The sequence below is a fragment of the Hemitrygon akajei genome, chromosome 13 (assembly GCF_048418815.1).
Source record: "Hemitrygon akajei chromosome 13, sHemAka1.3, whole genome shotgun sequence".
Lineage (NCBI taxonomy): Eukaryota > Metazoa > Chordata > Chondrichthyes > Myliobatiformes > Dasyatidae > Hemitrygon > Hemitrygon akajei.
The window spans coordinates 45,456,986-45,484,875 of NC_133136.1; the positions used below are offsets into that span (position 1 = coordinate 45,456,986).

Below are 27,890 nucleotides of genomic sequence, written 5' to 3' on the forward strand. Positions count from 1 at the left end.
TTACGGGCTATGGATTGCAGTGATCAAAGACCAGAAAAAGGTATATTTAGTAGAATAGTTGGTAGTTTTGTTAGCTGTCCACAAAATCTCTGTGTCTCACCAGCTCCATCTTGGGCTACTTGGATGCTTCCACAATATTCCACTTAGGTGCTTTTGTAAATTATTGATCTATCATGGTAGTGAGTGCGAGGTTAAAACCTTACTCTATCCTAGACTTAAAACTAATTGCAAAACAGCCGCTCTTTATTCTCTCATACTAAGAAGTTAGGAGTTCCACAGAAAAGATAGTATTTAAATATCTTTGAATTGACAATGTAGCAGAAATTGCTTTAAGAGTTATTCTGGACTTAATATGAGGATCATAAAGTCATGAAGAAATAGCATCAAACAGGCCCTTCAGCCACAGTCAATGCTGACCATCAAGTACCCATTTTTCACTAATTCTACCCTAATTCATTTAATTTGTCCCACATTTCCCTCAATTCTACCCAGATTTTACCATTCATCTACATAGGAGACAGTTATTGTGGCTAATTAATCTACTAGTTCTCACATCTTTTGGACCTGGAGAAATCCATGAGGTCACAGGGAGTACTTGCAAATCCCACACAGATCGGAACTGAACCTAGATCAGTGTTGACCATAAGACCATACAATATAGGAGCAGACTTAGGCCATTTGGCTCCGGCGTTCAATCATGGCTGATCTTTTTCTGTCCTCTCCTCAGTCTTCTCCCCTTTGATGCCATGTCCAATCAAGAGCCTATCAACCTCTGCCTTAAATACACCCAACAACTTGGCCTCCATAGCTTCCTGTGGTGATAAATTCCACAAATTCACTATCCTCTGGCTAAAGAAATTTCTCCCTACCTCCGTTCTAAATGGACGCCCCCCCTATCCTGAGGCTGTTCCCTCTTGGCCTAGACTCCCCCACCATGGGAAACATCCTTTCCACATCTACAGTGTCTAGGCCTTTCAACATTCAGAAGGTTTCAGTAAGATCCCTCCTCATCCTCCTAAATTACAGCAAGTACAGATCCAGAGCTAACAAACATTCCTCTTGAAATTAATGCTAATGTGTCATTTTCCTTCCTCACCAATGACTCTACCTGCAAGTTAACCTTTAGGTTGTTCTGCATAAGGACTCTCAAGTCCCTTTTGCATTTCAGATTTTTGGATTTTCTCCCCATTTAGAAAATAGTCTGCACATTTATTTCAACTACCAAAGTGCATTTTCCAACATTGTATTTCATTTGCCACTTTCTTGCCCATTCTCCTAATCTGTCTAAGTCTTTCTGCAGCCTACTGTTTCCTCAACATTACCTGCCCCTCCACCAATCTTTGTATCATCTGCAAACTTGGCAACAAAGCCATCTTTTCCATCATCTAAATCATTGATATACAGCATAAAAAGAAGTGGCCACAACACCGACCCCTGCAGAACACCACTAGTCACTGGCAGCCAACCAGAAAAGGGTCCTTTTATTCCCACTTGCTGCCACCTACCAATGAGTCAGTGCTCTGTATTGTAGCTATGAGGTAGTAGACCCAGTGGATCCAACTTCGAATATACAGTCCAAACAGGATTTTGGGTTAGCTTCTTACTGAAATTTGAGCAAGTCAAGATCAAAAACTAACCATGTAAATATTAATGTTACATTATTATATCCCTTTAAAGTTCTAAAATTAACATTCTAAAAGTCATCTCTGGTCAGTGGCTATATAGAACATTTAGTGCCATTGAATAGGCTTCAATACTTACTGATCTGAACTTTTGCTATATGTAGTGATTTCACTTATTAAATTTGTTCAGTATTTCACCAATACAATAAGATTTCAGGACCTTTTCCAATGTTTGAGGGCATTCTGGGTTGTTAATGAATAAAGCAAATATCAACTCACATGTTGTAAATGACATGAAGCACAAACCAACTTAAAGCCTGGAATATATTTGCATGAATCAAGTAGGTTATATTCCCCAAAATAAGGATCTATTGGAGAAGGTAGCGAATTGTCTACCAGATGGGAAGGTATGTATTTCTGTTGGAGGTTCTGCAAAGACAAGTATTATTAACCTGATAGGAACATCACATATTTTATCCTCCAAATGGCAGTCATGGTCATCAGCATGTTATGGGACCCCATAATCCTCTTACCTGTCATTCCAGAGGTCTTTCTGAAGGGCCGTATGGTGGCACAGCTGTTAGTGCTTTTGCCTTACATCTCCAGAGATCATGTTGAATCTTAACTTTCAGTGCTGTCTGTTCAGAGTTTGTACATTTTCTTTGTAACCATGTGGATTTCTTCCTAATGTTTTTGTTTCCTCCTACTATCCAAAATCAACTTGGGTACTATAAATTACTCATTATATACAATAAATTACTGCTTATTCCAAAAAGGAATCAATAAGAAATTGATTGGCATATATACGAGAGGATAAATTGCAAAAAGTAGAATGATATTAGGTGTAGTAATGGGACTGATGGGATTGCTTCCCTGAATACTTGCATTGACCTGATAGACCAAATGGCCTCTGTTATTTCTCTGTCATTGTAAGTGTAAGATACAACAAGATAAATCACTTATGAAGTTCCTCTTGTGCATCAATCCAAGCATTTGAAACTAATTATATTCATATCCAGAGAAAATTAGAGGTAAATGTGAGATGTATTTTAATAATATTCAGAGTAATTTGATTGGAATACATTTACTAATAGTATCATAACTTTCAGAATAATTTTCAGGTTGCTATCAACATTTTGTAATTATTTTTCAGAAAGTTTAAGAAGGTCAATAAAGGGGATTTGACATTTCCTGTGGAGAAAACAGATTGTTCTTGAGTAAGCTGTTTAGATCCGTAACAGGATAAACAGAGAGGAAATTGCATTCTCATCTTCCTCCACTCAACATCATGAGGTACTTTACAGCAATATTTACAACAAAAAAGATAAGAAACTTTTATCAGAGTCAAATGGACATCTAATCATAAAACTAGTGGAAGTCAATGAACTATCCTAACAGTTACTATTTGAGCTTGTTGGTACAGAGAACATTATTTAATATATAATTGTGGGTAAGGACTCCCAACTGAGAAGATACTGGCCTGGAGCAAGGTGAGTGACTGATGAACAACCATCTTTACGTCAGCCTGATATTTGGTGAATAACAGCCCATCTGGCTCTCCAAATTTTATCTATCATGCTTCAGGTTGTTGTAATAAATGGAACTGTTTCCCTGATATAACAGACTCAGATGCTTGGTGTAATACCGTGCAGTGTGCAAATGTAAGAAGAGCCTAAAGCGAGAGGCTGATGACTTCTGTGCAGAGCTGAGAATGAGTCCCCACCTCCTTGGAACTGATATGCTTCATCACAGTTTGAAATCCTCTTACTTGCACAGGTGACCAAGACTTTCCTGTATGATATAAACTCCCATTTTAATTATGTGATAAAACCCTAGCACTTATGCCACATCACTGAGGGTTTACAGGCTCAATGTTAGGACAGCAAAAACATAGTGACTTATTTCTGCTTTGTATAGACTTGGTTAGGTTGTTATGCAATTCTTATAGAATTTTATTCATGAACTAAAATCAATGTGGAATAAGTAAACTTAAACATATATATATTTTTGCAAATCTTTGTAGGATTATTGTGCAGCAAATCTGAATGTGTGTTTGCAAAATAACTTTGTTTGCTTATATGACTTGGATGTTGTGGCTTTATTTGTCAGACTACAGATTTTTAGTTGATGGAATGCCTGTAGGAAATAGTTAGATAAAGACAATCTGTAAATGGCAAACTGGAGTGCTTTTAGAATATCTAAGTGGTTTGGGATTACCAGTGCAGAATTCCACGTTCAATTGTATATTTCACAAAGAAGTGCAGATAACTTTCATACCTCAAAAATTTCTTGACCTTTCTTTTTCCATTGATCAACAGGAGCAGCAGTTGGATCCTGAAAGATACAAGTGCTGCTAGCAAAGATTGCTCATGATCTTATGATGCATACTCAACCAACTTAGAACATACAATAAGACAAATTGGATTTGGGGCTGATTAAACTGTGTTTCATATATAGTGTTTGCACTGCACAACTTATATTAGGGGAAACCAACAGAATTAGGATAATGCTGAAAAATGTAACAAAAAAAATGAAGTCTTTGTGAATAGGGAACAGTTACAACTTGTTCTGCTGAAGAGAGTATTATGATAATGAGCCACCAGAAGCCAAATATTAATTAATTTGGTCTTCCACCCAGCAATAGCTAGAAATCTTTTCCAGAAAGTCTTTAATCTTTATACTTTAGTCCTTAAAATATTTACTTTTGCTAACTTGGCTTTTAAAGCATTTTTGTTGTTAATTTTCAATGTAGAATATAAATATAAAATAGAATTACATAAATAAAGCTACCATTGTAAAATTTTGCACAATATTTTCCCAATATCTGTAAAAACATAAATAAAAAAGAAAAGGAGATCATTCAGCTACTTGCTCTGACATTTCATTCCATTGCTGCTTTCATATTTAGTCTCTACTCGATTTGCTTTCGTGATCTCCACAAACCTTACTTTCCCTGTAATCTAAAACATCTTCCTTTATGTGTACTCAACCTTGAAAAATGCTTAATGATTCAAATTGGAAGACATGTTGTCCAATAGATTCGGATCATGCAGCTTTTAAACTTGGGGACTGTTCACAAGTACCACATATGGCAGACTAATAAAAAGATAATTGGCACTATAATGTTGTTAATGGATATTTCAAAGATCAAACAGAAAGAGTAAGAATAAATGAATGCAGACAATGGAGATGGCAGCTGCTAGAATATGAAGCTAGGATCAGAATTCTGGAAGAACTCAACAGTTCAAGTAGCATCTGCGGAGGAAAAAGTTGTAAGTCGACATTTTGCATTGAGTCCTTGTGTCAGATCTGAAGGGAAGAGGAAAGATTACCAGTGTAGAGCTGTTTACACTGGCCCAGATTGGAGGCAAGAGCCAATTTCACTTGTTCTCCTCAATGTTCTCTCCTCTGTGCAGGGTGCCAGAGCCTTTCGCCGTTCTGTCATTTGGTCAATTTAAACACCAGCTCAGATAGATTGAAAAGACAGGATGTCAGGATCCAGGACGAGAGCCGATTTTGCTCATTCTCCACGATGGTCTCTCCTCTCTCTATATAGTGCTGAGGCTATGAAGGATGCCCCGGCTGTTGTGCTCCATGCCTGCTAATGTGACGAACCAATAAACAATGCTTTGGGCCTATTCTGGGCTGTTCTGTGGTTCAGATCTGGGGACTCAATTTTTGATTTGGATTGTTGTTTGCTTCAATTGATTACATGATTTGTGGTTTCTTTCTTATCGGCTGTTGGTCTTTTTATTTTTTTCTTTAATTGGGTTCTTTTGGGTTTCTTGCTTTGTGGCTACTTGCAAGCAAGCAAATCTCAAGGTTGTATAATTTATACATGCTTTGATAATAAATGGACTTTGAACTTTGAATATGAGGGAAGTGGTGGGAAAGAAGCTGATTGGTGAAAGACGGAATCTGACGGGGAGGAGATGATTGGTGGATAGAACGAGTTGCAGTTAGGAAAGCTGAACAAAGGGAGGAGATCAGGTGGATGGGTATGTGTGTGAGAGAGGAGAGCAAGAGGGGTCTGGGTAATGTGAATTTAGAAAATTCAATGTCATCTTGTGTTGGACCTGTAAGTAGATCAATGAGATCTGTTTTACGATTTTCACTATGTTGAGAATATGATTCATTCCATTTTTGGCTACTCTTCCTATAGATCTACATTGAACTATGGATCCACCTCAACTTCCTTAGCTTCTACCTCCAACTTTACAGCCTACAGAATTTTTGTGCTCCTCTCTTTCTGGCCTATTGATTATTACGAGTTTATTCAGAACAACATTGGTATCCACGTTTTTAGCTGCTAAAGTCCTAAACTCTTAAATTCCATTCATAGACCTTTTCACTTTTCTGAACTCAGTTACCATGCCCTTGAAACCACTTCCATGGTATCTCCTTGAGGCTTGTGTCAAATGTTATCCAGCAGCACATTTCTTAATCACATGTGGTGTTTTTGCTAAATTAAAGACACTAGACATGAATAGTTCACTATTGCTGATGTTTCTGAGTGCAACAAAATCCTTTAGTTCAGACCATATTTAAGAGCAAATAAATATTGAAAGGAAGCCTATTAGAAGCTAGTACTTATTCAACCACAAACCTTGTTCATGAACATGGTGACTCTGTAGTCTAGATTAGGAGATTATTTCAACAAACACCTTTGCTCCATCCATAGTAATAGCCAGGATCTCCAGGTGGCCAGCCATTTTAGTTCCTCTTCCCATTTCCACACCAATGTGCGTGTTCGTGGACTTCTCTACTGCCAAGTTGAGGCTGGACACAGATGAGAGGAACACCACCTAATTTTCTCCCTTGGTGGTCTCCAAACTGATAGTATGAAAATCAATTTCTCTGACTTCCTGTAACCACCTGCCTCTATCCCTTATCCCAACAACCTCATCACCCCTTCTCTTTCCCATTCCCCCACCCTCTTGGTCTGCCCATCACCCACACATTCCTCCCTCACGCTCCCCTCCTCCTTCCCTGTTTTCCATGGTCCACCATCTTCTCTTACCAGATCCCGTCTTCTTCAGCCCTTTGTCACTTCCACTTATTACCTTTTGCTTCTTACATGACTCCCACTCTCTGCCTCTCACCTGCCCAACGTTCCCTCTCAGTTGGATCTACCTAAAACCTGCCTGCTCTTGATCCACCCCGTCCTCCACTTTTTTATACTGCTCTTTTTCTTTCAAGTCCCGATGAAGGGTGTTGACTCAAGATATCAAATGCCCATTTTCCTTCATAAATGCTGCCTGACCCAGTGAGTTCCTGTCGTGTTTTGTGTGTTGCTCCAGCATCTGCAGTCTCCCTTGTCGAACTCTAGTCCAGTTTTATGTTCTTTGTAAGGATTTATTTTCCCAATTCAGTGGACTAATTGAAGTCTTGATATGATTTCTGCAATAAAATTTGTAGCTCACAAAGTATATTATTAGTACATATTGTCCCATGTGACTGACTTATTTCTTGCATGGTTTAGAAATCTGTAGAAATTGGATCCATTTTCATACAATTTTCTTGTATAGATCATGCATAAAAATGGTTCCACCAAAGGGTAGACTGAACCAGCAATAATTTCTGGATGAAATGGTTTCTACTGGAAAATTCACTTGGAAGCTTCCAAGTCAGTTCACCTTAGTTCACCTCCTGTGAATGTTTTCAGTCATACACATAACTACATCACAGATTACGTACTCCCACACCAACATAAATCTGAGCTTCAGAGTGCAACTTACATGCAAGCTACCACCTTCACCGGGCACACACAGATAAAGAAGGAGCAAGTCATGCAGACGCGAGTAATGAGACACAAGTTAAAAGGTCTGCACTGTGATATCCATGAGTACACACGCCAACTGTAAGTCTCAGTTTTGAATTTTCAGGATTATAGAAACTGGATCAGTAATGCTCCCTTAACTATTTACAGCTTCTTTGTTGAAATCATTTCTTTGCTGCCTGCTGAGAACATCAACCTACTCCTTGCGATGGCATGGTAGCACTTGCAGCATGAGACAGCTGACCTTTGGACTGAGAATGTGCAGACACACAGGAGCTGTTCCTCAGACCTGCATTTTTCCTTACCTCCCTGGCAACTTTTTAAACAGTTTTTTTGTGACTAACCATAGGTAAATAATTAACTGAAGTGCTTCCCAGTGTTCAGTTTTGTAAAGATAAGGCATGGCAAGCTCTTCACTCAGCTCACAAAAGGAACCATGCATTTTAGCACACAGACTTGTCTGCAAAACCTCCATCGTCATGTGTCATTGTATGTTTGCCCATTTTCACTAGGATCTGATTATATGATGGCTTTATTCACAGCTCATTTCGTAAACCTAAAGAGGGTGAAATCCAGTTTCAAGGCAATGATAACAGTGTGGATATGATTATGGAAATTGTTTCTTCACAGCAGGATTCATTTTTATTCATTGTCACACAGGTATAATTTTTCAATTCAAAAGAAGCAATCTGTACTCCACCAGCTCTTCCAGCTTGTTCATGCCCTCTTGCTAAATCTCCATTATCTTTTTCTCAAAATACTGAAGTTACCTATTCTCCAAGATTACATTTTATTAAACCTTTGATTGAGAACACTAAGATTCATTGTATGAGTAAATATTATGCAATGAGCATTATACAATTCTAGTTGCAGTTGGCTTACAGCTAAGCTTCTAATTGCTGACTAATGGTATTGTATTGTCATTATCATCAGTGGATGCACATAAAACTACAGTGATTAGTAATCATTCTCTCAAAGTTTTCTCAATTTCTCCTTTAAATCTATTCAATATTTTATGGAAATCTCCATTAGTTACCCAATTTGTTAACTTACAGTATGTAACGTAGACACTACTCTGACTAGCATCACTTTATGGACATACACTAATCTATGTTGTAAAAAGTACTTACTACTTATAACGATGATTAGTGAAGCACAGAGAGATCTGTATTTACTGACAAGTACCTTTATCGTTTAAACTAATAAGTATGTGAATTCATACACTGAATACCTTGTGTGCACACTTGCTAGGTATCCCTGACTCTCCTGAATGGTCAAAGAATACCAAAGGTATTACACGGGCAAGGGAGTTTACGCTGGCCAGGCGTTCCTCGTTGTCCCAATTCACTCGCCACGTGTTTCAGACAGGGTCGCTTACGCTTGTATCTGCAATGGTTATTCTTCAAAGTTACAGCTACAAGCACACACAAAGCATCCACTTTTATATACATTACTTATCAATTCAAATATTGCATTCCAGTGTCATTGGCCACATGCCATGTGTCTAACCTTTAACACCTTGTTATTGGCTCTGCTCCAAGCCAGCATCAATTTATTGCCCTCTTCCCATCAAGTGACAGTCAGTAATTTATGGCTCTTTGTTCTCAATCAGCAATGAGCTCGAATCACTTCAGGCAGGCATCAACCCCAACATTCACAAACTTGTATGTTATAGCCAACCAAAGAACATCTGACAAGTAACTTTTCATTTGGAAATGATCTCCAGTCCAGCAAATTACCTGAAGAATCATTGTGTCTTCTTTAAAACATTGATCAAACCCAGCTTGACAAGCTCACAAAATAGAGAATAGAGTGTCTTCACAAAATGGCAGCCTCCAGCCCCAAGCATGGGGCAAGAACAAAGACAATTTGTCTGTTTCCACTGTCCTTGATTCATTTGAATTCACTGATTTGCAGATTGTCATTCTTTCTGGCAAACAATGTGTATAAGCTATTTCATGTATTTATACTTGTGAATTATTTTTAATTTTTATTATTATTGTGTTCTTTATCTTTTCTGTTTTTGTTAGTGCTGCAGCAGATCTGAAGTAATAACTATTTTGTTCTCCTTTACAGATGTGTACAGGAAATGATATTAAACATTCTTGAATATTGAATCAGATAAACTTGGGTAATGCAAGCACTCATTTATAATTATCTCTATGTCACATAATTGATGATGTATGCTGCAAATATCTTGTGATGCAGGGCTCAAGATGGGGAAATCCATCCGGAAATCTGCAGGCTTTATATACAACTCCAGTGTTGTCTTGAGATGTATACAACAGAGATGCTGAAATCAGTTTGTCTACTAGGATCCCTTCAACTTCTTTGGAAAGGTACTGATACTTCAAGATCTTTTTTTCAGTCTATTTGTCATTTAGAATCTGTGAGACTGCAAGTGTGGAAATAATGACTGTAAAAGCTGTGACCAGGTAAAATAAGCTTAAAACTAATTCTTTAGTCTGCTTGGAATATGTAGTTAACATAATTTTTATACACGTAGTATGTCTTCAGTTGCCTACAGTAGCTGCAAACAGCTTGTGAAATTCTGTTCCATTGAAGCAGAATACAGTATGAATCCATTGTTTTCATGTGTGTTTAGTTAAGACAGCTGAGAATAAGTTTAAAGAACAAATGGCTCTGGAACTACTGGCAAGTTGCAAAGGATAGGACTGCAAATAAATTATTCATAATGCCAGGATAGGAGAACTAATACATTTATACAAAATAAGATATTGTATTAGATTGAGGAATTTAACTTCTTGTAATAAAAATTATTAAAGTTTACATCAGATAGTTAATGGTTCATTTGTAACAAGATGGTTTAAAATAATCACAAAAGGAATCACTGCATTGGGATGAAGTTTGAATGTGTTGGTTTTAGCTATATATTTGTCCTGCATGTTCTAATACTATAGTTTTAATGAACATTTGTCCTATACTGACTTATTAACAAATACATGCCTTGTAATTATTTCATTTTTCTTCTTTTCTCCTCAAATTTATTATTTTTGAAGTTACAATCTGGCACAAGCCTTAAATAGAATAATCCTCTATCATGCTAAGTAAGATTGTTCTATAGCTAACATCCTCTGGAGTGCTACGATTTTCATTTAGCTCTTTATCTGGGTTAGTTATGAATACTATGTCACAAAGAATATGGCCTCCAGTGGCTCCCCTTAAGCATTGAGTTGTTAAGTAGTTTTGCATTAATTTTAACAATCTGGCTCTATATCTCTTGGCTTAATTGAAATTTCACATTAAAATAACTTCTCTGTTCCATACACATTACTTCAAATGGCAAACTATTCTCCCTATATGAACTGGTGGGCCACATAACTGGACGTATAGAGCTCAGGAATCTTCACTTCTGGCACATCAGTTTCTGAAGTCATTAAGAATCTGTAATGGTCCTGTAAACACAGCATCAATTGCATGAATAATTTCAGCCTTCAATTTATGAAGAATCAACTGTTGTAGTAATTGGACACACATTCTGTTTTAAAATGAAATATAGTTGTGGGTGAGGCTTCTGTTGATCAGGGTCAATGATGGATGCGTATCCTGGATGGCTGGATACACAAACCTGGGCAGTATGATATGGAGAGTAAGCTGTTGCCCATGTAGCAAGCTCCCCTTCGTCATGCAAAGGAATGGCAGACATTGGTACCAGCAGTGTTGCAGGAGTTGCCAGTCAACATTGAACTCACTGTAGGATTGCCTTAAGAACTCCAGCTCCAGACTTTCTCCTCAGGGATTACTCCTGAGGCAACAGAAGTTTGAGATCATTTTTACTTCTCCTAGATAAGCTGCCAACCACCGCTGATGAGCCCCATCTGACTGAAGCGATTGATTTTAAGGCGCTAGTATCCCGCTTTTGCCTCTTCTCCTTTCAGAACAAATGGTTCCACCAGGCTTAATAGCTAAGCCACATGTGAAGGCCTGGAGCTGAACTTGGCTGTCAGAAGCTATTTGAGGTGTGCGCCATAGGGATCATTTAATGGGTAGTAGGTGCTTGTCCCTATTACCACCCACAGTTCTAACAACCTTGAGGAACCAGTAGTTGTAGCCTTTAATTAAAATGCCATGATAAAAAAATTGCTTATCAACCATTTACAATAACAAGTTTGCAAGGCATTATTATTTGACATTTAGAGTCTACCCAGCTAGACATATGTCCAAGAGAATAGGACACCAAACAATTTTTCCAAATTCTGCACTGAACATGATCTCTGAAGGAACAAAGGCATTTTAGTGGCAACATGAGCAAAAGAGCCACAATCTTGAGGCATATGCCACATTGAGAAGGTAATTTTCTATCTCTTGGACATTTTCGGAGAACTTAGGTGACTGATATCTGATTCCATAGAATCAAAAATCTTGGTGCTTGGATGGTTTAGGAGATGAGGTATGCTTGTCCTTTCTGTCTGAAAGCACTATTATAAAGGTACAATACTCTCCACAAATTATTCTGGGGAGAGGAGAAAATTTCCTATTTTCCTTAACCAATTGGGCCCATCATGAGTAGCGTTTAATGAGTACTAAACCCTAATTTGTTTACAACTCAGGACAGCATATTACTGCCAATTGAAACCAATTCACTAAAATACACGAGTTACTACCAATTATGAGTAATGTTTAAAATAGCTTCATGGACATGACTAGCACAACCTTCTAGGATACAAGAGCTATCAGTTTTTTTCTCTGACAATGATACCAGCCCTGTGATAACTGGTGCACCTATTTCACTTTGCAATAGTTTTTCTTAATTCCTGTACATTTATCAACAACTACCATTTATTCTTCATGATATTGTGCTGAATAAGAAAAACATTTTCTGAATTCTTTTGATATTTGAAGTTGTGTCCTTCTGGCAGAGGCAAGACACTAGTGCAGTGGCACCCCACGATCATGAAACATTAAATTGAACAGAGGGAGCAGAGCTTGACAATGACAGCTTACTAAACCTTCTTGTATCCCTTTAGTTGTAGCTGCTGTCATAGCTGCAAAAACAATCTTCTACCTCTAGCACTGGTAGTTTTTAGTCAGAAGCATCTCCATTTACTTGTCCTGTTTGATTTGTTTTCCCAAAGCATGCTGGATAACAATAATAGATTCATTCCTGAAGAGACTAATGACATTTGGAATGATAATATACACTAAATAGCAGGATCCCTAAACACAAGAGATTCTGCAGATGCTGGAAATTCAGAGTAAAACATACAAAATCTGGAGGAGCTCAGGTCAGTCAGCATCAATTGAGAGGAATAAAGAGCCAATGTTTTGGCCCGAGACCCTTCATCAGTTCCTGATTACTTCTTAAGGATGCATCATCTTTAATGGTTAAGGCCTGCATTAGAATAGTGAAATGTATGGATCTATTTTTCTTAGAGCAATGACTCCCCTTAGCGGTACATATGATCTGTTGTGTACGCATGCCCATTGTTCTCGTTCTCTCTCTCCCTCTCCCTCTCCCTCTCCCTCTCCCCCTCTCTCTCTCTCACCCCCCCCCCCCAATGTGAATATACCAGTTAAAGCCATCTCCTGTGTGCATGCTTTTATTTAATTGATATGTCGTTGTGCACAGACACAACAATTTGGTGATGAGAACGAACTTGAATGTTAGAGAATATCACCAACTGCATTGGCAGTTATGGGATGAAACAGCGAGAGTTAAATAGTACGGAAGCCCGTCACAGACGCTAACGAAGGGATGCGTGAGTAACAGTGCTTAGTACACAGTGAAAGACACACACTAGCAAAGTTAAAGTAAAATTAACATGGCAACGGCTTCAGTCGGAAAAGTTGATGAAGGCTGGGAGTCATATACCAAGAGAGCTGAACTGTATTGTGAGGCGAATAACATGCCTGAGCAAAAGAAGGCCCCCAAGCTTCTTAACTTAATGGGTCCAAGAATGTACAGTCACTTATGCAACCTAGTAACTCCTGAAAAGCCAGCAAGGAAGGTGTTCAACAAAATTGTTACAATTTTACAAAATCACTTGAGCCCTAAACTGCTGGTAATAGCAGAGAGATTTCAATTTTACAAAAGGACACAGTCAAAGTATGAAAGCATTTCTGAATATATTGCAGAACTGCACAAACTTTCGCAGTACTGTGACTTCAGAGATGGACTTTCTGATGCATTAAGGGACAAGCTTGTATGTGGCATACATAGTCGAAGTACTCAAACAAGGCTACTATCAGAAAGAGACCTAACCTTAGAACAGGCATTGACCATTGCAATACCATTGGAGACTGCGGCAAAGCATACAGGAGAATTACAGAAAAAGAGGTTTGAATGTGAAATGCACAAAGTGTCCCTGAATGGTGCAAAACGTGAAAAATGTTATGAATATGGCTAATCCTCCCAAGATGCACTGTTGGTTCAAAAAAAAAGCTTGCAGAAAGTGTCACAGACAAGGTCACATAGAAAGAATGTGCAAGGCAGACAAAAGGCACAACCAGTGAGAAAAACCACACTGAGCAAAAAGTTTCAAACACAAAACTAAGCAAACGTATAAAGTGACTGAATGTGAAATGGTATCAGACAACACAAAGGCTGACAAAGGTGAGCTGTCATGCCTAGAATTGCATAGCATTACTGAAGCAGATCACAAAGTCATATGGATCATAATAGATGTGTCTAGGGTAAAACTGAAAGTGGAGCTGAATACAGGGTCAGCCTTGTCTATAATTTCAGAGGCTGACTACAACAGACTGTTTTCTACGATAGCATTAGAGAAGACCACAGTGATGCTAAAGGCCTACACAGGCAAAAAAGTCTCTTCCCTTAGACAAACTAAAAGTGTATGTGACATATAGAGGCCAAACACAGCAGTTGTAGCTTTATGTGTTGAAAAGTGGAGGGCCAGCACTTTTCAGATATGAATGGTTGAGAAAAATCCCATCCTCATCACCAATTTGTTGTGTTTGTGCACAACTACATATCAACACCATAGGTCTAGAGGCGCTACAAGTCTGTTGTCGTTGGCAAGACAACTGCCTAATCCAATGCCACTCCACAGGTCCAGAGGCACTATCCTGAAAGAAACAGAGTGCCACCCAAAAGACTGAATCTTTAGAAGGGAAGTTAGTTATGGACTGTGATCATGAAAGCATGTTTATTTAAATATGGTTTGTGAAAAGGAAACTGAAGGTTTTGTACATATATAGTTTTAGATTACATTAATATAAAGCGGGGAGCAAGTGTAATGTATGGATCTATTTCTTTTAGAGCAATGACCCTGTTAGCACTACGTATGATCTGTTGTCTATGCATGAGCATTGATCTGTTGTGTACGCATGCACATTGTTCCCTCTCCCTCTCCCTCACTGCAGTGTGAATACACCAGTTAAAGCCACCTCCTGTTTGCATGTTTTTATTTAATTGACATTTAGTTGTGCACAGACACAACAAAGAGTAGTGTGTAAATCACAAGCAATATTTTTACTCTTCTTGTTTTGACCTCCCCTGTTTACTATGCTATACTCTCCTTGTGTGTGAAGTAGGAAGTACACAATTCAGCAGTAAGCCAAACTCCACTCAACTGAACATGGGAGTTAGGATAAAACGTCCAAGCTCCGGGTGCTTTATTTGGGCAACACACACACACACATAAAATCGATTACCTTAAGTACTAGATGCAGAAATCTTATAATGATTAAGTACACATTCATAAGAAATTAGGAGTATATGAATCTAGGCTTACAGTACATGTAAAATATTACACAAAATGGGCAAAGTTTTATAGTATGCAAGAAGATTAATATCATATAAGCATTCCTTAAATTACCAAGGCTTGTTGAGCACTATACCAATAGCCAGGGATAATCTTTCACCTAATATTAACACAAAATACTTCTCAGATAACATTCTCCTTTATGAACCAAAACCACGCTTACAGACAATGATTTTGATGATGCAAACAAAGGAAAGACAACACAGGATTATGAAAATGTGCTTCAGTCTGACTGAAAAACTCCTCACATAGTCCAATGGAATTTCAAATTTGAAGGTGGCGCACTATCAGAATTAGAGTCGATAGTGCTATCAAAATAAAAGTCAGCAGAGCTATATTTCAAAATAAAAATCTGAACACTCACCGCCTGGTATCTATAAAGATGCCACAACTGGTTACTAGAACAGGTCACATAGGTCCTACTTTTTCTTGAGAACAATTCAGACACAGGCCCAAAGAACTTCTTTTTTGACCCTTGATTTGTCATCTTGAGCCCTACACTGCAAACTTTTCTGTGAGTGTACAACCTCGATGCTGCACCTGTTCATGACAGTGGCGTATGAGCAATGTGGAGACGTGATGCTTGCTGGCAAAATAATGGGGTTCCTCTCAGAGCTGCTCAGATCTGCATACTGTTTAACAAAACAAGGAGGAATCTTAGATAAAGATGTCCGGTTCTTCTCATTCTGAACTTTTCCAGGTGCCTGCAAAATTCGGTCTTGTTTTGTGTGTTCTACCTGATCTCTCCAGTACATCAGTTACTCTGTACATCAAGCATCATGTACACTTTGGAAGCATTTCTCATTGTCTTTTTGGATATATCTTAACTAAGCATATCTTCGAACAGAATTTAGTGGCCACATGTTACAAATGTCTATGCGTAAAGAGTTCACAGATGGCAAAGTTTATTTCTCTTCCTCCATGCGGTGCTCTGAAATGCAATCTAAAACCCTGGATGCCCATGGAGGAGGACCAGGATGTAGGGCTGCAGCATGACTACTGTCATTTCCTTCATCACACTTTATGGTCTTGGTTACATGTGAGATGTGATGATGAGGAACAGCATCTGAAACAAATCCCTTGCTCTTTCAAGGAAGCCTTTCATACCTCAATGGTACGGCACTTTCACAACGGGTGAAGTTTATTATGAATTATCTTTATGTCATCTTTAAGTACAGGTTCATTCTGATCTGTAGGTTGGGAGATGTTGGTTTTATGGACTGACACTGGAGTCCTAATTTCTGTGTGCTTTAGAGGAGCCTTCTCATTCCAAGATGAGCTGTGACTGGGAAGAGTGAGGCTGGGGTGATTTCCTATTTCATCTTTACAGCAGACTAAATCAGTGAAGAAAGAAAAGGGGTGGGGATATATGACTACATGACTCCACTCTCTTTATAGTTTGAAGCTTGAGAAATCCATTTTCTTGCAAAGAATGTGGCAGCTTTTCATCAGTAGTACTAAACCCACGGCAATGTCTAAATAAGCTAAGTCACGCAGCTTTGTTTGCTGAAAGCAGCTCCATTAACTTTAAGTTATCCTGATTTGAAAATCTGACCAGCTTCTTCAAAAGTATGCTTTCAATTACCTACAATGCTCAATAACATTCAGTGAGCCTGTCTCAGGATATTCTTAAAGCTATAGCAGGAATGATTAGATGAACTGCTCTAAAGCACCTAACATAGTCTGAGGATTCCTTACTAAGCCATTTTGACAGTAAGTCCAATTCCTTGTCAACAGTAAGATTCAGGTCTTTGTATGAATAAAAGATGAACTGCATACTCTATAACTTTCTGGATGATCATCAAATTGTGATGGGCCAGTGCTCATAAGCTCTTTGCGTGCCAGGCACTTCGCCATGTTCATCATGACTGAAGACACTGGATGGCGTACTAGTAAACTACCTGTATACTGAGGCACATTAAATCTTAGCTGCCAATGCAGAATATTACTATCAAATCTTGGCATCGTTTTAACAGTAGGGGAATTCCTTATTTGGTACTGGACAGGTAAGTATGAGTTGTTTAATATATGTGAAAGATTAAATACTTCTAAGCTTTGCTGTAAGCAACGTATTGGAGGGTGGCCATTGACTAAAGTGTGCTGATTGCTGTCTTTTTCCAAAGGGTTAGGTGAAGTGTGAGAGGTAAATTGAATGGTGTGCTGTGACTTTTGATCCAGTGTTGTGTAGTAGGGGGACTCAGTCTGCTGGGTTGCTCCCTGGCATAATCGCTCATATGTTCATGTGTGCCAGTGTGGCTCATGGGTGGTTTTTTTCACTGTAAAGCTCCTCACCCACTTGCTCTGCTGCTGCCTTCAAAATTTCTGCCTGGGCAATAGCAGCTGAAGCTTCTTTTTGAAGATGCAACTTTTCCAAGTTAGCCTGTAGCTGAGCTTTGTCTATCGTAATGGCAAACTTCCTCTCTGCAAATGCAGCAAGTGCCCATTCAACCTCTGCCTTTGCTCTGGCTCGTGCTGCGGCAGCACCAACTGATTATGTGCACAATCACAATGAACTATGATGAGAACTTGTCTGTCACTTTGTCAGGTGAGCTTTGTCTTTCCTGTGGAGTTGTGTGTTTTGTGTAGCTCTCATTCATAATGTTTGTTATTCACTGCCATTGACTATTCAGATGCTGTTTGGCCAACTGCATTCACGACTTTTTACAGTACTCCTGTCCTTGTGTATAGAGTAGGAAGTGCAGCAGTAAGTCAAACTGAACACAGGAGCCAGCATATAGCGTCCAAGCTCCAGGTGCTTATTTGGGCAGCACACATGTTTAAGTCATATATTCATAAGAAATTAGGAATACATGAAGCTAGACTTGTATGTAAAATATTACACAATATGAATAAATAAAGTTTTAATGTATACAAAAAGATTAATATCATGTAAACACTCCAGAAATTGCCAAGGCCAGTCAAACACTATGCTGACAACCAGAAATAAACTTTCATGTAATATTGACACAAAATATTGCTCAGATAGCATTCTCCTTTATGAATTAAAACAACGCTTAAAGACAGTGATTTTGATGGTCCAACTGAAGGAAAGACAACACAGGATTGTGCAAATGTGCTTCAGTCTGACTGAAAAACTCTGCCAAAAACAAAATGGCAGCTCTCTTCACATGATCCAACTGAATTTCAAGTTTAAAGGTGGCAGCCCTATCAGAATTAGTCAGCAGCACTATCAAATATAAGGTGGCAGGGCTGTAGCTCAAAATAAAAGCCTGAACACTACGCTTTTTGTTTTGTGTATTATCTTCTGGCAAAGACTCAATATTGACTTGGGTCAATGTCACATTTACTGTTAGGGTTCATTGGTTCAATTTTGTTTGATAACAGCAAAATGCCAAATTCAATTAAAAAAAGAGTCAATTATCCAGTCTCTAACTAGAAATCAAAATCATGGTAGTGGAAATATACAGTAACACATAGGGAATGCAGGAGGAACTCAGTAGGTCAGGCAGCATCTATGGAGGGAAATGATCAGTCGATGTTTTGGGCGGAGACTCTTCATCAGGACTTAAGATATATGCCAATACCTTTTTCATCACTGATATCTACATAATTGCATTATTAAGTTAATGAGCAGAATGAAATTATTAATTTTTCAGATTTTTTTCTGATTCCTCGTTGGTTCTGAAAATCAAACAATAAAATCCTACCAGTTTTGGTGGAATGATTCCTATTTTAATTTAATTTTTTTAGTAAAGCCTTTCCCAAAGCAGCTGTCGAAGTATCGATCTTTCAACAACATCTGGAAGAGTTGGGATTGTCTGGATCCTCCCAGCAAATGCAGTAATATGCTTTAATATTTTCACAAAGAATCTAGAATGTATTCATTTATTTTGTCACATATTGTGCTGTGCTGAAATCTTGAAATTCTGGATTATCAAGCATGAAAGTTTCTCAACAGGAGCATAACATGGAGATGTGAGCATAATTTAAATAGTTGTGAATTTGAATGAAACGGATATAAATATACACAGATTTGTGCTGGACACCTAACTATTTACTGCATAGGATTTTATTGACAAGTTATACAATAGTGAGTTGTACCAAGAGAGCAAACTAGTAAACCAAAGAGGTCAATGACACAAAAATAGATAGTACAGTAAGTAATATGGTTGGGGACATAGTATTATGAAGAGGTATTGGATATTGTTGAATTGAATAGGTACTTAAAATAATGGCAGGTAATTTTGCACACCATGAAGAGTAGGGTTATCCATTTGGTGCCTGTGTAAGATTTCAATGACAAAAATGTAAGGACATAATACTCCAGGATGTTACTTGGGCTCCGAGTATTACTTTATGAGTAAAAGATACATGTTAGAATTGTACTCTCTTAAACAACAACGGGGATTAATGGTTTTATTGATATGGGGTTCTATGACTTTGATTGGATAGGTAGAGAAAATATATTTCTCTGGTGGAAAGTCAAGGACTAGAAGCCATACAATCCTGAAATACATTGTCAAGAAGAATGGAGAATGGTAAATAAGTGGAGACAGCTCACAACCTTCAATGATTTGAAAGTTAGAGTGGGATTTTGGGGGACTTAGATGGTCAAGAAGTCAAGGTCTGGACCTTGAAGGTTAGGATGTTGTGGGGTTGGTTGGTCTAGTATTTGGTGGGAAGCAAGTTGAAGGATCAAAGTCATATGTGAGACAATTTTTCTGGTGAAAGGCTGGAGTAAGGTCAACAAGCCAGCATTTATTGTCTATTCTAGTGCAGTGCTGCTGTAAATGTAAAATCAGAGACAGGCCAGTCAGGAGAGAAGTTAGAAAACACTGCTTCACAGAAGGAGTAGTAAAAATGAACTCCTTCCCTCAAAAATCAGTGCAGGCTGCCTTAGAGAGCAAGTTTAATTTTGAATCTAATAAATAATCATATCAGGGGCTTAAATACCCGACTTCTGTTCTTGTACGAACACACTAAAGACAATTAAGATGGGTGGGTAAATGTTCTTTATCAAGAGAAATAATTCTAAAGTATGATGCAGAGGCTCTCCCAGGTTTTCTTACAAGATTCTGACTAACCTGTTTTGCATTATCAAATTTGTATTTTTCCTTGTTTTCTCTGTTTTGTGGGAACATATACAGTATAGCAAGGAACACACAAAATGCTAGAGGAACTCAGCAGGACAGGCAGCATCTATGGAAAAGAGTATTCCCAACGTTTCAGGCTGGAATGTCGACAATAGTCATTTCCATAGATGCTGCCTGGTCTGCTGAGTTCCTCCAGCATTTTGTGTGTGTAGCTTGGATTTCCAGCATCTGCAGATTTTCTCTTGCTTGTTTCAGTATAGCAAGGAATAGTCTTGTTTAGTGAATTTAATTGGATTCTACTGCAATATCTGAGATATTGCTTTAGTAATTTAGGTAAAAAAATAAATGTTGTTATTGAGCCATTATATAAGAGACTTCATGCACAATAACATTTCAAATATGGAAGATGGTGATCACTGCTGTATTTCCCCCTTTCTTTTACTTTTAAAGAAAAGGACTCCTTGGTGGTTCCCAAAGTAATAGACAGTAGAAAGGAAGAGAGTTCCCAAGCTCCAATTTTAGAAGATACACCTTCCTCTCCTCTCCAAGATCTTCAACCATATTCGTGGCATGTTTCCACAGATATAGAAAATACTGAAAGGTTAGTAAACATTTTAATTCTAAATTGTGTTCTATTTACCTTCTCATTTAATGATCTTTTTATTTACAGAGACATACGAGAAATGAAAAATCTTCTAAGCAAACTCAGGGAGACTATGCCTTTACCATTGAAGAACCAAGGCAAGTATCACTCTGCTTGCCTTGCTTTATGATAGATTTTTTAATATGTGATTCAAATTATAAATTTCATGATGACTTAATGCATAGTGTTGCAATCCTTGGTAGAAAACTAAAGTGCAAACTGGATGGGAATAGGCAGATGGTCACTTTTAACTAATATTGGAATAACTTGATCTGCTAACTTTAAATATTTGCCATAGTGAAGAATCTAGCTCACAACTAAAGTGGAGCAAAATGAACCATTTCACTTCATCTTAATTTTTTCTCACTTTAATTAGAGAGGACACAAAAGTAAAATTCCACACAAAACTTTACAATTCTGTATTGGTACTGTTTCTTTTCATCAAAACTGGAATTGTGAAAACAGAGTATCTATGTTATTTTTCTTGTGTATCTTCTGTATCATATTGCTATGATGACAGTTTTTTTGGCCAACTTATTACTATGATACATAAGAAAAATTATGTATGGCGCATAGTATTTTGTAAATATTATAAAATATTTCTCTGTATGATCATCATATAAGTTAAATGCATAGAGTAAAATAAGAATTAATTGTTGGAAATTCATCCAACATGCACCAGATTTTTCTATATGTACATTTAGCAGGTGAAGTATTCTGAGAATGTTGAATTAGAAGTTTAACTTAACTGGCAGCTTAACTTGATGACAATAAGAAAGGCTATTCACTTAACGATTATCATCATTATGTGCGGTATCTTATGGACATGGCTGATCATGGTCTTCTAGCTGTCTTTAATCCAAGAATTTCTAATAAGCTCTTCAGAACTTTTGCCTGCCCACCCCTTGCTGTAACTCATGAATGTCATGCACAGTCAACCACAACTTTTTCTACCATCAGTTTTTCCCGTCACTGCCAGATGTTTGAGCTTTTCTTTCCTCAGTACATATCCCAAAAAGTTCCAGCTGCCATTTCCTGATTGATGATGTTAGGTCTTTCCTTATTTCAGCTTTTCGCAACACTTCCTTATTTGTTACTCTAACCTTTCATGATGTTTTCATCATTCTTCTTGGAAACCACATTTCTGCAGCTTCGAATCTTCCCTCATTTGGCTTTGAAATTGTCCAACATTCGCTTCCATCTGTGAGTGTGGAATGAATGTAGCACTACAACACTCTAAGTTTTATAAACATAGAAATTATGCTATTCTTTAGTATCTTGCTCAAATGTGCATTTAGCAATCCCAATTCTTCTGCTAATTTCAACATCTGCCCTATTGTCATATGTTATCATGCTCTCTAAGTAATTGAACTTCCATGTTTGTTTAATTGTTTTATTGCCCGCTTTCAGTTTGCATTTCTGTATTTCTAACTTTAACTTCCTGTCCTATCATCACCCTCATGTATACAAATATATAAAGTATCATAAGGCAACTTTTCCTTAAGACGCCAAACAAATGCATGCATTGTTGTTGCAGTTTTCAGTAATTTCTTTTGTTTGTGTTATAGTGAGTTAATCCCATATTTATTTTCCCTGTTATTTTAATTACATAAGTCTTGAAATAAAGTAACTGATTTTCCACTTGCTTGGCTCTAGATATACATTCATTGTAATCTTTCCTTATTACTACTCCGTTGATTAGTGTGTTGGGCCTGTCTTTTTATTAAATTAGTGCATTCTACCTCCAAAACTTTATTTTCATTGGCTCATTCTTTGTTACTACTCTAGTTTCCTAATTCTTCCACTCTACTGGATATTTGCATAATGGCTTGATTTATTTTATACTTACATTGTGTTTGACTTGCTTTGTCCATTTGACTTCTTGTCCACTAACAACTTCAAAATAAATGAAGTTTAATAAAGTGCAAATGCCCTCCTGATTTTCCTTTTCGTCAGTTAACAAGTGCAAGGTGGTCTTAATCTAGCATTACTGGCATGTACATTTCTGATCCAGATGGTAAATAATTTTCCATAGTTAGTTTGCATTTATCAACAAGTATACAAACCTGTTTATAAAGTGCAGTTTTTAACACACTAAAATAATTAATGATTTCGAATCTATCATATGTTAATGTGTTTTAATTTGTACTTGCCTGAGGATAAAACTAATAACTGGATTTAATCTTGAGTTACATATTTTCTGTACAGATGATAGCAGTCTCCTCAATCTGACTCCATATCCACTAGTGAGAAGGAGGAAACGGAGATTCTTTGGACTTTGCTGTCTTGTATCAAGCTAGAATACGGAAAGAAAATGAAGGAAAAAATAAATGTTAGTATTAATTCTTTGGAATAAATTCTTCTGGTGAGAAGATATTTCCCCCTTGGTTATTTTTATGTATCTTTTTCATCTCCAAATATTTTTTGAACATTATTACAAGTATTCACAAATTCTCTGCTAGGTTTGCCTGGATATATGTCATAAATTTGATTTTCATATGCTGAATTCTTAAAAGATGATTTTCCATGAATAAAAATGAAGTGTACATGATTTTGTAGCTTGATGAGGATATGTGAGTACATTATGTAAAGGTCATAGCCTGTTTAAAATAAAATTGCACAAATATTTCCTTAACAGATTCCTTAACTCTTGGAATAAAGAGTCCTAAAGCTAGTTTTGAAAAAAAAGTTGTGTTTAAATGGAGTAATGCAATAGGTTGCTTATCCAAGCTGTATCTGTTAATTAATTCCTTACTGCTTAAATCTTCATTCCAATTAGTGCAATAGATCCCCTACAATTCACAACAATGGAAGCAATCCATCTCTGGAATGTGACAATTGGCAGATATTTGATGGACTCCAGAGTTGAACAAGTCAAGATGCAGGATGATTTGAATCTGACTGGACATTATAAGTTCATATCACAGATAAAATTCAGACTGAAAAAATGTGTAGCATGTCACGTGGGGACAAAGAATCCGAAAATAAACATTTTACAAAATTTAAAGAACCACCTGACAGATTAGAATGCTGACAGGAGATGGGTGGCGGGAGATTGGGGTTGTGGTGTTGGAGGTAAACAATGCTTAATAATCATGAGAATAGCAACTCACAACTGTACTAAAGGTTTTGAATCAATATAGTGAAATAATACTTCCATGATATAAATTACTGATGTAGTAACAGTACAAAAAAAAAGATACTGCTCAAAATTTAAAGAAACATATGGGGGCAACTTGCATGAAAGAATGAGAGTTTGAATGAACAAATAACACATATTCAGATTTAAAAGGATAAGAGATGATTTACATGACTACCATTTATAATTCCACTATAGCTAGGCAAACCCAAACTATTTCATGTTTTTGTTTTAAAAAACTTGAATTAGAGACTTTGCTGAAGAGAGATGCATTCATTTAGAAGCAGGGTGGTCTGTCTGTGGGACAAACTTCCTGGAAATACAATGAAAATAATCGGTGTTAATTTATTCAATTGTAGTTAAGTATGATGTTTTCCTGAACACACCATTCAACCAGTTTGAGATACAACATATGGTAAGTGCAGAATGCTTGGGAGTGATTTTGGACCAATTGTGCAAAACCTTTCAACCACTGAGGTTTCTCTCACTTCATGTCTGGTTCTGTTTGTCGTTAGAGATTGACAGCCGTGCTTAGTGAACCACTAGAGTATATGATTACCAAGGCTGTGGAAGGAAACATGAAAGAACTTGTGTATGCTTTGTTTGTCTGATATTATTTGTGTTTCTGTGTTTTTGAAGGATATTATTTGTATTTCAATTTGAAAATCCAGAAATCTTGGAATATAGAACAGTTCAGCAAAGGAACGGGCCCTTGAGCCCTATGTATCTGTGACGATCGTTACGTTAATCTAAACTCACCTGTTAGCATGTGATCTGTTTCCCTCCATTCCCTGTTTGTTCATGTGTCATCCTAAATGCCCTTAAATATTGCTATAGTATCAGCTTTCACACCTGTCGTACCAATGCACTCCAGGCACCTACCATTCTCTGTGTAAAAGAAAACTTGCCTCACCCATCTCACTTTAAACCTAGTTTTTGACATTATCTTTGTGGGGGAGAAAACACTTTATATACCTGCCTCTGTCTCTCAAAATTTTATATACTTCCATTAGGTCACCCCCCTCAGCCAATGTTGCTCCAGAGAAAACAATCCACGTTTGTCCACAAATCTCTCTTATGGCTCATATGCTCTAATCCGGGCAACATCGTGGTAAACTACTTCTGCGTCTCTCAAAAGCTTCCACATCTTCCTTTGATAATGGCAACCAGAACACAGTACTCCAAATGTTTTCTAAATAAAGATTTATACAATTGCAACATGACTTCCCAACAAGTATCCTCAATGTGTTATAATTAGAATATAGTTGAATATACCTTACATATGGGACAAAGAAGCAAACAATACCAATAATATAAATCAAATTCAGCAGGCAGTTTCCAACTTTGCCATCTGAATACTAAAATGATGATGCAGATCGTCCTGTCATTTAACCAAAAGTCAGTCAGGCTCATGAGGTCATTTCCCAGAGAATGAAGCTAAAAGTCATCCCTTTCATCTGTCTTGAGGCAAGAAGTCAATTTTAACTAGCAAAGGTTGATTCATTTGGAAATACTTGTGCTATCTGGTGAAAGTTATTTTTCAAACAAATCTAGCAAATCTGGAAAATCACTATTTGGAATGCACAATACTAACATTCTCCAAAGCTAAATCTTAAAAATTTTGAGAACAGTTCAACAAAACTGTTGAATATACTCAACAAGTGAGCAGCAACTTTGAACTTAGAAGCAAAATCAGTATTGCAAATCCTATTACAGATACTTTTTTATTTTTCGTATCATAAGTAATTTTAGCACATGTACATATTTTAAACAAAGGCTTAATTTTCAGCTATGTAATAGATGTCACTCAGTACTAGAAATTCAGAATTCAGTATCATGCTGTGTGTTTCTTTAATTTTGTTTAAATGAAAAGAATAACTCAATCAAATGTGCAATATATGAAAATATAAAGTGTATCTATAACTATGTATACAATTACCTTGTAGCAATCATGACATTTTATTAACAATAGAAAATAAAAGCATGATACTTACATATGAAGAATTGTGGAATGTTTGATGTTCTTAGCTATGCCAGAGATAATTCTGTCTAATGCAAACACATTTCACATTAATTAAATAATTATTATGTTAAATCCTAGTGTTGACATTTTTGATGGACTATTGTTACTGATGAAAATTGGATCTTTTGCATCATTAAAATAACATACATCCTTCAGAAAGAAGGTAGCATTACCAAATCGGGGATGGGAGTTGCTCCTAACAAAATGAACAGAGGGATCAAAAGTATGAAACCCATATTTATCCCAGTCAGTCCATGGCAACATTTACTCTCTATGCCAATAAAAAATTCTAATCACTTTTATCAGTGTCCTATTATTCTTTCATCCTTTTATCTGTTTCTAGCACCAACACATTATTTCTCTAACAGCCACCAACATCACTGATAGTACAAATCCATCAAAGTTAATTGCATCTTTAGTAGGTAAGAAATTATTTATCACTGATCAACTTGGTAATTACGGAGGCACAAGAGACTGCAGAAGCTGGAATCTGGAGCAAAAAACAAATGGCTTGAGATATTCGATCAATTCAGCAGCATCTATGGAGGCAAAGTGATGGTCAATGTTCCGGGTTGGAGCCTTCCAGAACTCAGTCAGGAGGATAAGTACAAACTTCTGTGGCTCTCCACTATCTAAACTTTAAGTCAGCTAGACCTTCAGTGGTGGGCCCTGCAGGGGGCAGCAATACCTTGCACAATGTAATACAATATAATCACATGGGAAGACAGAAATAGCCCTGTCAGTCAGAATCAGAATCAGGTTTAATATGGCCCACATATGTCGAGAAATGTGTTGTCTTTGTGGCAGAGGTACAATACATAATAATAGAGAAAACACGAATTACAGTTGTATACATATTAAAGGGTTAAAATCAATAAGTAGTGCAAAAATAGAAATAAAAAAAGCAGTGAGGTACTGTTCATGTGTACGATGTCCATTCAGAAGGTAGTTGGAAGAGGGGAAGAAGCTGTTCTTGAATCATTGGGTGTGTACCTTCAAGCTTCTGTACCTCCTTCCTGACGATAGCAATGAGAACAAGGCATCACCTGGGTGATGGGGATCCTTAATGATGGATGCCACCTTTCTGAGGCATTACTCTTTGAAGATGTCCAATTAACAGCTTAAAAAAAACCTTTATAATCTGACCCAATCCCTGACATAGACACAGCTGTCAAACCTCTCTGAAGTTCTCACTGTCTCAGAAACACATAAAACATTAAAGTCCAGAAATACTTAAATCATTTTAAAACTTGAACAAAAGTAAAAGCCAAAACACAAACACTTTTTAAACAATTGGTAAAATTTCACTAAATAAAATGCACACTCAGTGGCCACTTTATTATTAGATACCTCCTGTACCTAATCAAGTGGCCACTGAGTGATGTGTTTGTGGCCAATGTACCATGATGTAGTCCATCCATTTGACAGGGTTTAAGATGGCGCTAGTGAGCACAGTGACAATTTGCTGGCAGCAGAAACAATTAATTACTTTATTACTCCGACTTTTTCTCGAAAATGATCACAGTAATCGATGGCCTGTAACTTTCAGAGTCAAGTTTTTGAACCTATAGGACTGGGCGTTCTTGCAGTGTAAACTGAAATCTCAAAGGTGATGCCGGACGGTTATGGCATGGTGTGCATGGGTCAAATCGAAGTGGTGGGGTCTGGGCCTGAGAGTGAGAAACACACCAATGTTTGGGTGTTGGAGCGGACTTGGAGGCGATTTGAAGCAGCAAAACCAAGGCAATGCAGAGTCAAAGCAGTGGGGCCCAGGCCCAAGAGCAAGGACAAGCGGAGATTTCTTTGTTTTGTGGCTGCCTGTAAGGAGAAGAATCTCAAGCCTGTTTGTAGTAGACATACTTTGATAATAAATGTACTTTGAACT

The 27,890-nt window shown here is 37.4% G+C and overlaps 1 protein-coding gene across 7 annotated transcripts in view; it reads left to right on the forward strand.

The window, feature by feature from the left end:
* rgs7bpa (regulator of G protein signaling 7 binding protein a) overlaps window positions 1-25,986 on the forward strand; it is a 67,816-nt gene extending 41,830 nt beyond the window's left edge. For 2 of the 7 annotated variants that reach the window (XM_073064517.1, XM_073064521.1), the window contains exons 3-6: window positions 9,610-9,740; window positions 18,858-18,947; window positions 20,651-20,941; window positions 23,052-25,986. In XM_073064517.1, the coding sequence (XP_072920618.1) occupies window positions 9,610-9,740; window positions 18,858-18,947; window positions 20,651-20,941; window positions 23,052-23,143 (604 nt within the window). In that variant the 3' untranslated portion in view covers window positions 23,144-25,986. The remainder of the gene's footprint in view (window positions 1-9,609; window positions 9,741-18,857; window positions 18,948-20,650; window positions 20,942-23,051) is intronic. The other 5 variants (XM_073064522.1, XM_073064523.1, XM_073064518.1 and 2 more) reach the window with 4 other exon arrangements.
* Window positions 25,987-27,890: the final 1,904 nt, after the last annotated feature.